Source organism: Alosa pseudoharengus, unplaced genomic scaffold (genome assembly GCF_046254945.1).
Source record: "Alosa pseudoharengus isolate Yale_2024_CS ecotype anadromous, Long Island Sound unplaced genomic scaffold, YU_APseudo_1.1 YU_APseudo_1.1_scf_8, whole genome shotgun sequence".
Lineage (NCBI taxonomy): Eukaryota > Metazoa > Chordata > Actinopteri > Clupeiformes > Clupeidae > Alosa > Alosa pseudoharengus.
In genome coordinates this window covers 20,986,895-21,000,664 of record NW_027468870.1, presented here as the reverse complement: position 1 = coordinate 21,000,664, position 13,770 = coordinate 20,986,895, and the positions used below count along the sequence as shown (strand labels likewise).

The 13,770-nt window shown below is 39.6% G+C and overlaps 2 protein-coding genes across 2 annotated transcripts; one reads left to right on the top strand and one right to left on the bottom strand.

The window, feature by feature from the left end:
- Positions 1 to 225: 225 nt before the first annotated feature.
- LOC143112640 (heart- and neural crest derivatives-expressed protein 1-like) lies at positions 226 to 1,013 on the top strand. The gene is made up of 2 exons (XM_076274918.1): positions 226 to 699; positions 918 to 1,013. The coding sequence occupies exons 1-2, from the start codon at positions 226 to 228 to the stop codon at positions 1,011 to 1,013; spliced, it is 570 nt and encodes a 189-aa protein (XP_076131033.1).
- Positions 1,014 to 3,140: 2,127 nt separating this feature from the next.
- sap30l (sap30-like) lies at positions 3,141 to 13,218 on the bottom strand. The gene is made up of 4 exons (XM_076275041.1): positions 12,455 to 13,218; positions 7,959 to 8,081; positions 7,438 to 7,536; positions 3,141 to 4,645 (listed from the first exon to the last, which is right to left on the bottom strand). Exons 1-4 carry the CDS (start codon positions 12,638 to 12,640, stop codon positions 4,517 to 4,519), a joined length of 537 nt encoding a protein of 178 aa, XP_076131156.1. The 5' UTR covers positions 12,641 to 13,218; the 3' UTR covers positions 3,141 to 4,516.
- Positions 13,219 to 13,770: the final 552 nt, after the last annotated feature.

Below are 13,770 nucleotides of genomic sequence, written 5' to 3'. Positions count from 1 at the left end.
CTCTCAACATAGGCTACCTCAAATGACAAATGCTTGATAGGACGTAGGCTATCAAATAGTCTAAATATAGGTTGCGATATATGGTATAGCATATATCCAAGGCATGTAGCCTAGTGTGTGCGAGTTGGTTTTACTAGAACATCGGAAAATATAAAACTTATACAGAAGACTCAATATACCAAGGCGTAAGTTAGTAACTTTGAAACAATTCTGTGATTCTTCAAAATGAACCTAATCGGAAGCTATAACCATCACCATATCATGCATGAGACATTTTCTTTTGCGCAACGGTGTCACCAAGACAACCCCTACCTCCGTAGCTGGTTGAATAACGGAGAGCACCCTATAGATCTCCAAATACACACATCAAATTGGACAGAATTTGGAGAGGCTGTATCGGTCCATGGGAACCAGCAAGACTCCTTTGCAGCCGAGATGGTCCAACGGCGAACAAGTGCTCCTAAAAAGGAGCGGCGGAGGACAGAGAACATTAATATCGCATTTGCTGAATTGAGAGACTGCATCCCCAACGTTCCCTCGGACACGAAACTGTCCAAGATAAAAACATTAAGACTTGCCACAAGTTACATTACCTACCTCATGAATGTTTTATCCAGTGGAAGTGCGACTGAGGGGTTCAGGGCTGAACTGCAGAATTGTGACAACACAGACTCAAAAAGAAAACGAGAGATTAGAGAAGTTATAAAGGTAAGTTACGTGCGTAAATTCGTTAAAATCTGTCAATGAATGTATGCATTGGCTAACAAGATATTACCTTTACCTGTTATATCATTTAAGTCAAATATCAGTGCCAAACCTAGTTCAAGCGGGGGGAAAAGCCTACAATAATTGCATGCCGGGACTGACATCTGATCTTGAAGTACTTTTTGAACAGCTAAATTATGTCTTTTTTTCAGAATGAAGACAAGCCAGAGGAATATTGTCGTGAAAAGAAATTAAAAGGACGAACTGGATGGCCGCAGCAAGTTTGGGCACTTGAGTTAAATCCGTGAAGGGGGTTAGCCTACGAAGAAGCCAAGTGCTAAACTGCCTAAATTGGCTACGTGCAATCAGATTATTTATAGAACTTCATATCTGCTTCAAATGTGTTTGTCGTTGTTTCATTTTTATGCAACGACTTGCATAAACTTTGTCACATGTTTGCCTATAAGCCTATATCACAGATTCCACATCATATCACAAATAATTATACCTCAAGGATATTTGATTTTTAATTTAAAACTGAATCTGGATTGAATTCAGGATTTAAATGAAATCATTCTGAAAACTGCTGGCGTCTCCAACCGAACTCTCAGGGCTATGACGCTCGCAATCCCCAAATGGATAAGGCCACTTTATTAACTTTTGATGGGGGGAATAAAAGTTCAGCTTTTGTAATTGCTAATTTGTCTTTTAAACAAATTACAACATTAGGCCTATCAACATTTTAAAAGTTTACAATAAGAAATGAAGTTGACACAAAATTACAAGTGGTAGGCCTACTATTGTCTTTCGCGTTTTTATGCATATTTTTGAGTCCTTTTTTGTCATTTATTGACTATTACCTCACCTGAACTTTTGACTTATGTCAATGAATTATACATGATGCTTGACGTATTTTTCACTGCACAAATGGAATGTTGTAATGTGATGAGAATGGCAATAGCCTGTACAGGTCAAAAATAAATACATTTGTCAATTCATTTTTGTAGTCAAAGTTAGCAAACAACCTCGATACAGTGCAATGTTCTAAGAAGAAATCTGTTTCCTAAATTGAGCCACCACAAAATTAGTCCAGCAATCCCTGCTCGGAAATTATTGCGTGTGGAGTAGTTCACGCACCTGCAGGGAGTTAACAAAATCCAACATCACCAAACATGGCGTGCACGAGGGATTTGAAAAAATCCAGGCTGGGTGCTCTTTCACGGGAAATGTGGGTTGGGTTTGGGTTGAATCCCTCAGGATTCTCGTGTAGTTCTGCTGCTTAGCCAGTTCTTTAGCACACTAGCAACTGCCACTGGTTAAGAGATATATAGCAAAGATTAGATATATAGCAAAGATTAAACAAACATGGCAGTAATAGCTAGGATGGCTCATAGCAAAGTTAATAACCTTGTCCCCCCTCCCCCAATTACTTTCAACTCCCCTCACTTGCACCCCCATGTGGAAACTAGCGAAATAACCTGACGACGTCATAGAATACACTTCTGACCAAAAAAAACCACTTCACTAGGCCTACTTACCTCAAGTGGAACATTCTCAATGTTTCATATGCATGAAAAGGCCAGGATTTGGTTTATCTGGAGAGCAGAATTGTCAGGGGAAATAAACACAATGTCATTGTGTTATGTATCTCATGAGAACATTGGCGTTGATATTTTGACATACATGCATACAATCTCTGGTCAAGAATCCAATCCATATGCCAGATAGACTGTTATGGTGTAGGTATTGGATGCAATTAAATAGCAGACCATTTCACACCCAGTAAGCAGTCACACTAAATCATTCTATTAAGCTTTACAATGACCACTGAACTGCAAAAATTAACTTGATCAAGAAAGCCGAAGAATGCTTATGAACAGAATGCTCTGTAACTACCATAGGGATAGTGCAGGCCACATCGCCTTCTCTAATGTACTTTAGTTGTGGACAGGCTTGAAAAAGTATTTCACAATTTATTGCTAAAACTGAAGGTTTGACTATATTAGGGTTACCAAGTCAAATGTAAAATTCCATGACTTTTCCCTGACAAAAAATGACTAGTTATATCATTAAATTGTACAATATACCGACCAATGATTTCAGAGACGTGCAGCATTCAAGAATCTTACTTCTTTAGAGCGGGAAATGAATAAATAGGCATTGAATAAATCAATTGGGCTACTCAAGCAAGCAGTTAAGCTAATAACCAGACATACTCCAATTCGGCGTGGAAAGATTTGAATTAATGTATTATATTTGGCAAGTACATTTTAAACGGCTACAACAAAATTCCCTGATATTCCATGACTTTGCCCCAAAAATGATAAAATTCCCTGACTTTCCAAAATGCCATGATATTCCAGAAATTCCATGACCCGTGGGAACCCTGCTATATGTAATATTTGTACATGATATTCAGGACATACAGCCAAAGATCTGTGTATAACCAGTTTATTTAAACCAATGCACAGACATATACATACAGGTGCCCTACTACAAGGAAGTCAACATAGCACAATTAATGTGTTAAAAAACATGAATTTAAAAAGTTGCTGAAAAAAGAAAAAAAAAAAAAAAAAAAAAAAACTCACGGTGACACTAAGCTATATGTGAAATGTTAGCATGGCCATGTGTGTGAAGGAAAAAAGCACATGTGAAAACAAAGACAAAACTAATAAAAAGTACTAGGGCACCAACGGCTAAGCCAGCGTTTGGCATGTGGTCTATGTGAGCAGGCATTGAGAAGTTTTTCCATGATTAATTATACTCACTTACACAACCACATGATTTCTAATGACCCAAGGAGCAACTGGTTTTGAGACCCAGTCCAGACTCACATGGTTCTGATGTCAGAAAAGAGTCTGTGGCTCAATGTTCCACCATTGCCTTCATTAGTATATAAATAGTCCCCTCTATCTCCTTACCCAATACTCTTAACAGCATTCCATTACAGTTATGTCAAGGTGTGACATCAGAATTGTAGATCTTATTTATTTATTTACTTTAAATTGTATTCATTTATTTTCTTTTTAACGAGAGCTGTATAGATTTTATATCACATTAACAAAAGGTCACCCTTGTAACCTCAGGTCTATTTTACAGCTGAAAACACAAAGATAAATTATGATACACATCAGTATTAAATTTAAAAATGACCAGAACACAGTTCTACAGTAAATCTAATTTGTCTACAAAAAATCCATCATATAGAAGTACTGACATTTCATGAAGACAAAGCAATATATATATATATATGTTCATGCTGCTAGTTCCTAAGCAAATGAAAAGACACATCAGAAAAGGACCTATCTGGTGCAGGTATGTGCGAACACGCATACACTTAGACACACACACTCTCACTCACTCCTTCCCTCCCTTACGGACACAGACAGAAGCACACTGCTATAGTGTTGAAGAGCATATAGCACTCCGAGCCAGCCAGCGCTCTTTTTGCCCACCTCTACTCCTCCATGTTGAGTATATATGTGTATATATAAAACCTTAAGCATGTCCGTTGACATTTCTTTCCTTTCCCTATGGTTTGGCACAGGAAAATCATATTCTGATAACAGTCAAAGCTAGATACGAAATAATATTGATATTGTTAAGGCAGTTACCCTAGACTGCTTGACCCTAATGGATGTGGATTTTTTGTTGTTGTCTTTTTATCTTTTCTTTTGTTGTATTTAAGCCTTCATCTTGACTTGTAGACCGTTGCCCAACTCTGTAGACAGTGGGTAGGAGTCAAAGGCAGCTGTCCCTCGGTAGAGCACTACTGTTATTGTTTTGTATTTGTGCCTCCCAGTGACACTCATTCCAGCTGTTTGCTGCTGTCCGGCTTCTGGTCCAGTCGACTCTTGCTGCTCTTCACCATGTAAATGAAGTAGGTGAGCGTCTCCTTCTCGTTCACAGGAATATTCCGGAAATGACGGCTCACCGTCTGAAAGGTAAACAACAAAGCAGCTCAGCAGGATGATAAGACAGCTAAAAGCAGAAGTTGTGTTTTGGCGACGGCAACAGAAAGAGGGATGTAGGACCAACTGAGAATGGGCATTCACTGGCTGTGATTATTAGCTTGCCGTTTATACAGTAAATGACGTGTTGGACTCATTAAGAGGACCTGCTTCACCACCTGGGGATTCCACTCCCTTCTCTGAAACACACACAACTTGTGCTCACACTCTTAAACTCTCTGTGCACCAGACCACAGCTAGAAGAAAGCTCTCCCCACAAACACCCATTTATCAATCTATAGAATATAACAGCTAGACTGGGGAACAAAGTTGTTGCTTTCAGTCTTAAACTTATACATTGTCGCTGTACATTTAAATGTAAATGTGCATTTCCATCTGCTATGTTTTACAAGACATATAATCGGGGAAATAAGCAGTCAGTCATAGCCTAAGATTTCTGCTTTGGATCTACGTTGTCAATTCACAGCCCAAGTGGGCCAATTGAGGCATCAGTCAATTTGTATGCATATTTATACCGGTACGTTACATTTATGCATTTAGCAGACTGTTGTCCAAAGTGACTTACATATGTAAACTATATCACAAGGGATCACAATGTCCCTGGAACAACTTGGGGTTAAGTGCCTTGCTCAAGGGCATAACGGTGGATGCCAGGAATTGAACTCACAACTTTTCAGGGTACTGCACCCAATCATGAGTATCTAGGGGTGGAATAATTGTTCATAAAGATGCATACAAGCTAGGTAATGTGTCAGTTGCAGTAGCCAGTAGCACGTGAACCGTGTGTGGAAAGGTGGCGGGGCCGATGGAGCCTAATGGGCAGGGTTCCTACACATTTTCCATTTCAAAATTCCATACTTTTTCCATACTCAAATGTTCAAACTTCTCGTTAGATTTTTCTGACCATATTCTAGACATTGTCAATGGAGTGTTCTACTAGCATTGTGAAAAGCTGTATAATAATGTTTATTATGAACTTGTTAGCCCTCAGAAAACACTTGCCCATTGTTGGATACTTTTCGTTGGGGAAGTGCTGTGTTGGAAGGTGCACTCACATTTGATACAGCATAGCCTACATATGTTGGGAGACTAGTGCACTGCTGTCAGAGGCCTCAGAAATCACCGTAAACAGTATTATTTGTTTGCAAAAACAGTTGATCAGATAATGCAGTATCCATGTCTTGGTAACTTTTACAAAATCAAAAAAGTCTACCAGTGTTTTAGCCAAAAATAGCAGAGCTACGCAAACAAACCAGTGCACAATGGCATAAGGCACATGCATAGAACAGGGGTTCTCAATTTGGTTTTGGTACCAGGGTCCCCTTGTGGGAGAGATTTTTTTCTGAGGACCCCCATTCAATTGTATTTTGATGATGTGGACTGACAGTTAAGCTACACAACAGTAGGAATGCTTCATTATGACCCGATTGAAGTGATTGGTACTGTAGATGCAATAGTCTGGAAACACAAATATTTCTCCATACCCTTTTTCCATACTTATCCAGACCTGGAAATTACTAAAATCAAATTCCATACTTTTCCAGGTTTGCCATACTGCGTAGGAACCCTGAATGGGCTACTTGCATGCAAGGCTCTCAATGCAGCCACTTTGTTTCAGGTGGAGCATTAACTGTTGTAACGGCATCTTCAGTTATATTCTGCTCCTAACATCTTCACTCCGACACTGAATATCTTGTTTGCCCAATAATAACAGTTTTAACTCACATAAATCCTTCTTCATAGTAATCGTGCTGATTTACTAGGCGCAACACCCAACCGGGTCGGTGTAGACACTAATTACATTAGCAATAGCGGCAGGTTCAAACACACCTGGCTCCACTGGAAACAAACAAACCGTTTGTGCAAAGAGCCCATTCCCAAAATGAAGGTGTCAGATTTACGCCATTTCAGGGCCATGAGGGTATTTGAAAAAAACTTGTGAAAGTGACTTGAGGAATAGAGAAGAGACTTAGGTGTGCAATAAACCGCTAAACGTCCATCTTTAGTACTGCATTGTTCTGGTGTGTTTTGGTTTTTAAGTGAACCAATCACAAATGCTCACTAGTACCTTAAATAGGTAGCTTTGAAACATCTCCATTTACACAATACTATTTTTGTCTCAGAGAGTTGGTCTGATTGTCCAATTTTTTTTTTTACGTCGCCACAGAGCAATATGCATACTTGTGTCCGAAAAACATGCCAGTGAGGTTTGACTGACTGACCGGAAACTATCAGATTTAGGCCCTGTTTAGATGACAACGAAAACGATGCAACCGGTGATGTTTTTCTGCATTTGACCCTGTCATTTAGACACAAGCGGAGGTTTATCCCCCCGCAAACACAGTTTTTAAAAACTCTGGGCTGATCGTTTTTTTGGGGAAAACTCTGTTTGTTCCTTTGCGTCTAAAGACGTACAAACAGAGATTTGTGACGAGGCAGAGATTTTTAGTCAGTTCAAAAGATAAAGAGGAAGTGATTCGTTGCTGTTGTTGATATTTTCGTGATTCTGATTGGCCAACATGGGCTTGAGCTTCTCGTTACACTGCCACGCACAGGTTTGGCATGCTCTTGAAGACATATACCCGGTTTAGTGTAAAGGAAAACTTTTCTGAAAACGGACAGGTGTGCACGAAGAGAGGGTGAAATGTCCGTTTATGAAAATAGCCGGCCACGTGTAAAGCATTAAATGTCTTCCCATTAACTGTCTGCTCTGGTGAACTACACAGTATGTTATTGAGTGACAGAAAGACAGAATTACCTCAGCCAGCTGGGCTTTGTTGAGTCCCGGCCGGGTTTGGAGTTTGTAGTGCCTCTTGTAACGTCGCAGTGTATTCACCTGCAGTTGAAACAGGTCCACCTACAACACAAACACAAATACCACCCCCATTAATTCAACTTATCGTATGCAATTGAAGGCTTCTGGATTGAAAAAAAATCAAAGAATGCCAACAAATAAACTTAAAATTTTAATTAATTCTGGGAAGACATTTGCCAGATTTATGAAATACCCCTTTGAGGATTAACTTCAAAGATCAAGTCTGACATTGTGAATCAAGAGCTGCTTCTGAAGTTGCTTAAAGGACTCATGGGCTCATGAACATGCCCCCAACATAGGCTAGCACTGTAGCTGCAGCAACTCGAGCAAGGCAGAACCTAAATTTTTTTTTTCCCCCTCGTATCGACAGTACTCTGTGACCTCGAGAAAGAGATCTATGTGAAAAAGGGTCAATTTAGGCCCTCTCCCTGTTAGCTGAGGTCACCATATATACACATGCTCACCTCAGGCACCTCAACATCATGATCAGGAGACTCTCCGCCATCGTCGCTGGTTTTTCTCTTCCTTTTGTTGCGAACACTTTGAATAAAGTTCTTGTGGAAGTCACAAATGTACAGATGGCGGACCTACATATACAATAAATGACATACAGAGGTCATGTTATCCGTCAAACAACGAATATTGGAAACCAATTTCAAAAGTAGGCTAGGCTGTGCAGATTCTTTTTTCCATCTTGGGAACCTTTCTGACATTGAGTAGTTGTAGCAGGTTAAATTGTCCTAGGCAGATTCCCATTAACCTTGAAAATGTGCATATGGGTCATTCCATGTCAAATCAGACAAAATCCAGGAAAATGGTTGCTGCGTCGTCTCAGATTTTGCTCAAAGTTTGTCTATCTAATATTTAGGTCCCAAAACTAAGACCTGTAAAATATTTTTGTTGAATTCCAATGTTTTGATACATTTTTTCACTCTTGATTTTGTGTAATTTTTACACTCTCAAAAATGCCTTCTTGGAGGCCATGTTTGAGCATTCATATCTTGAAAAGTATTATTCCCAGCCTGCTCAAACTTTGTAGGGTGGAGGACAGACATGTTCTCAGTATGATTGGACTGTTACGAGTTTGTACTGCATGGTCATTAGTTTTATATAAGGCCCTAGATATGGAGCAAAATGCAAAACTGGTGACGTTGAGGGTCTTCTAAACTCATTTTTTGTATCCACATGACACTAATCATTACAATACTTTATTCATGTTGAGCCAATATTTGAAGTCTCTGCAACAAATGCAGATGAAGATATTAAGGATAAAACAAAGTGTGATTGCATTTTTGCTAATGTTCATAGGACAAAAATGGTATGTGGGGTAGCTAGTAGGAGCATGAACATCAACGTGGAAATAGTTCAGTGTATAGTCATTTTGTGTATAAAGTGCCAATGATGTACAATGTTTCATTCATACATAAATACACTTACTTAGCTACATTGTACTGTATACAAATGCATTTTTGTTCTTGTCCATGAGGCAAAACAATGATTTTTTATTTATTTATCTATGGTACAACATTGTCACTTTGTACACTAAATGCCTATACTGAGCTACTTGAAATGAAAAATGACCGAAAAACAAAACTTCCCTTTGTTAAATCCTTACAATCTCCAAGTCCATTATATGTGGAGAGCTCAAATATTGGTACAGAATTAATAAAACATAGTATGTTAAGAAAAGAATATAACAATAACACGTTTATACTACCCTTAATGTCACTCTTTTTACACTTTTTTCCAAATCTAGGGCCTTGTAGAAAATCAATTTGCCGTACAAACTTTTAGTGGTCCAGTCATACTGAGAACATGTTTGTCTTCCACCCTACAAAGTTTGGGCTGCCTATGAATAATACTTTTCAAGATATTAATGGCCAAACATCGCTTCCCAGATAATGTGATTTTCAGACTGTAAAACTGGTATAATTTCAAGGGCTGAAAATAACATGAAGACATAGGATTTGAGATGGTGCTGCAACAATATCTGATTTCACACGGAATGAGCCATATCTAAATCACAAAATGAAAAACAAGTGATGGAAACACATGTATTTCTAAAAAACCTCACAAAAGTTGCATGGATAAGTCACATTTGCTTGCATGCAGCGTTTTTTCCAGACATGTCGATTTTTTCACATTGGTGCAAAGGTGAATCACAAGGTGATGTATGTGTGATTAGATGAAGTTATTTTTATAGTTGGTTCAAAGTAAGGACATCGATGCAATTACGAAATGCAAGCATTTATAATGATAATTGTGAAGAATGCTCTCCCAGAATAGTCTTGCATTGCTGCTGCCAAGTATGAGGGGTTTAGCTTTCGATATTTTTCCTCCCCTCACATTCATCACCCACTATTTATGAATAGTATACCAAGGTTTTGGTGCGTGCAATTGAAGATAAACTGCCAAAACCTGATTTGGGGAAATCCAATGTCCCATTTATCTTTGATTTCCCATCCTGCACCAGATATCAACAGGAACTCAACAAGGCTTATATAAATGACCCACAGGCCATTCCTATCAGTCATATTTTTGTGCTTCTGCAGCATTGTCTCATGTGTGACATCCCAAACCTGCAGTGTTATGTAGGCTATACAACGACATGAAATTAGTCTCCATATGCATGAACAGTCTACAGATAAGTGGAAGAATGTTCAGGCAGGTCGTTTGGCTATACAGTTGTTATGTCAGGTGGAATAATAATAATTTATATGAAAGGAAATAACTAATAATCCTGTGCTTCTGTAGCCTGCTTTACCCCTTCCTGTTTGGTGCCGGAGAGAGCTCACTTCTTGACTTAATATTGTCCACGATACTATTTGCATGAGCCTGGACTAAAAGACGTATAATGGCAAACAGGTGTGACGTGTGGATTTAAAACAGGTCGGATTGCCACTTTACACTACACCATACATGGGCAACATACGGCCCGCGGGCCACCCCTGACCGGCCCGCGTAAGGTCCGTGAAAGAACAAATAGAGCCTAGCATAGAGATAATGCACGCAAATCAATATCGTTGCTTTTATTTTGAAAGCGACTGCTATTTGTACGCCCATACATTTGTGCGTGGATGCATACGATGTAAACACCCTCACTGAATTGTGCTGGTGAATAGAATGTATGCTTCTGCGTCGACACAATGCAGTTGCCTTTAAGTCGGCGTAAACCTTTCAAAGTTTTGTGTGTCTTATGTCTGCGTCGCTCACCAACGCAAAGGTTGTCAGAACGAACTCCGGCTGTTTGTTGGCGATACGAAGTGTTCATTTCAAAACGTTACTGGCAGATAGATAGTGTACATTCGGATAACCCCGTCATTGTAACCAAAATATGTCTGAGTTTATTTGCAAAGCTTATGTTAGCGAACTAGTATGATGCTACTACCCACAGGTTGCTTGAAGCAGCCGGCTCAACACACAGGGCGAGTTGACCAATCACAGTTTTGTGCATAAAGTTAAAGCAAAAACATAGCCTACATTTTTAAAATAGTTTTCTTTGTGCATGTTGATTAACTAATGACCGCCTACTATTATCTGCTCCACATTTTCATAGTCTAATTCTGCATAGAGTTAATTTAATGATCGTAATGATTTAATGATGAAATATTGCTGAGTGTTGATGAAATGGTGGTACAACAGGCCTATGGTTGTACTGACTCCTTCACATTTTCATGGCCTAGCCTAATTATATAGATATTGTAGTACTTTTTTTATATCAGTCTTTGAAAACTGAAAAAAAAAAGAAGTAAATGTCAAAAAATCATTTTCGAGAATGAGGATTAAATACTGGACATAGATTAAATAGCCTATTGCTGTTTTTCCTTTGTCTCCCTCACATTTTCATCTGTTCTTACGAGTAGTAAACAAAACCATATTATTTACTTAATGTTATACAAGAACAAAATAGAATTGGACAGAATTGAGTTCAGACTTGAATTCGGTATTTTGGGTCCGGCCCTCCTCAACAGTCCCAGTTTGTCATGTGGTCCCTTGGGGAAATTAGTTGCCCACCCCTGCACTACACGATTGAAATGACAGGAGCGCACCACAACTCCAGTAAACGTCCATGATTTGTTACTTACTTTGAAAATGCTTGAAAATTGCATGGCGTCATGCTACCCTACATTTTGAGGAAGGTTGTGGGAAACCCAGAGGGCTCTACTGACCATCGAATGGATAAAACACATTGTTACATTGATACACTGTGATACTACTTGTGACACAGGCCTAACACTTATTGGCCTTGTCAAATTAGTAAAAGAAAAGCGATAAGTGAATTTCGCTTGTGTGAATAAAACAATCATGTCAAAACGAAGTATGTATACTTTGTGTGTTGATCAGATTAGCCACCCCATCCTGAGTAGAAACCGACGTTACGGCTCCATGCTTTTCTGGTGAGCCAGAAAACGGCTCAAGATAAACTTGCTGGCAACACAATTAACTTAACGTTTCTTCCTTTTGTCGACAGGATCCACTAGTTTTATCTGGTTAACAGACGCCACCTGCTTACATATCCACGAGTACCAATAATTGTTAGCAAGCTAGCGACATTATTCTGCCGAGCAAATGGCAGCAACCGGACTTCTAAATCGATTAGCTTAGCAACGTTAACGCTAACTATGGGCTTCCTTGATGGTGCGGTCGTTGTTTGTCACGCCGAACTCGTGCAATTAACGTTAACATTAGTAATGATGAACGAATGCAAAGTGTAAAAACGTTACGTTCACTTCGACACGCAGACAGATACATTTGATACACACATTAGACATACGATAATTAAATTTGTTTAATGACAGTTACAATACATGGGCTATTTAGATGGCACATGTAACAGTAAACTTAACGTTAGCCGTTAAGTGAAGCTAACGTTGCTGAATGACTAGAAGCTATAGTAGTGCATGACATAATGGTCCTTGCATGTTGTGTGATTTGAACATACGCAACGTTAGCTACTTACGCTCTTGTCGATGTCTAACTTCAGTTTCTTCTGCGAAATGCTTTTCTGGATCCTCTTGCTGAAGGAGGCGTTTCCAGCTGATCGGCCGCAACGTTCACCATCCTCAATCAAACAGCAGCTTTGACCATAGAACGGCGGAGCAGGGGGACCATCGTGGCTGTCTTCTTCTGTGCTAAAACCATTCATGTTGGACTTCTGCTGTTTGTTCCTTCTTTAAACTAGATGTCTAGGCTGACAAGGCAACTAACGATGCTAGCTAGCTCGCTCGCAAGTAACGCAAACGTTAATCCTTTGAATGGCGGAAAATGTGCAGCGAAGATGGAAAATCTCAAAACGCCGCCGCTTCACGTCGCATTATCTTTAGAGTTCGTCGCAACTAACGTTACACATAGTTACTACGAAGCTTGACCCCGAGTAACGTACTAACTGCCTACTCTACTGACAACTTACGCCAACTTTGCTAACGTTTGCCAATAGTTATACAGGTAACGAACGTTAGCTAAGTAGTTGCTACCTATCCAGCAGTAAGCAAACCTTTTGCCATACACATTGGTGTTATGAGAAACACATAGTTAGCAAGCCACAGTTATACTCAACTGCAGGTTTAACCTCAAATAACCTGACATTAATGCAGGCCTCCCGGTTTTGCTAAGTCACAATAAATAACTTTGCAAAAATCCCTAAAATCGTACACTCGTAAACAGCATGCAACATGAAGCCACGGTAGTCTACTCGACACAAGACCTCTCTTGAACAGATTGTACAATAGAACACGTTCGGAAGTCCTGGCGGAAGTGTGCCTGATTGTCCTCTATTGGCCAGAATCCTTAGCAGGCGGGCCTCCATGTGTTATTCTTGACTGTGATTGGACTTTCAGTATGTCGCTCTTTCGTAATTCACTTCCGTACTCAATTGTTTCTGTTGCTTGAAATTTCAAACTGCTATGGTCGTTCCAACTCTCTGGTCGATAATGGCATGCATACCCGTCAAATATGTGGGACTAGGTCGAACATTTCTCACGTACGTGATTGTAAATGTCAAGTATCTCACTAGACCTAAACCTCACGGATTTGCCTTTTCATTAGAATAGCATTAAAAACTCCAAAGACAAACAACTGCGCAATGCGATTGAGAGACTGCCGTCCGTGTTTGCTCCAGCTTTGCCTTGTAGGCTACGTGCGACACGCCGAGTGCTAAATCAGTAGCTCTACAAGCAGGCTAATCTACCCTCATAACTTCATGTCATCACTGGGCGAACATAGCTTTTTTAAGGAAATGCGCGCAAAAGTAAATAGTCTATATTTTCATGTGTTGTT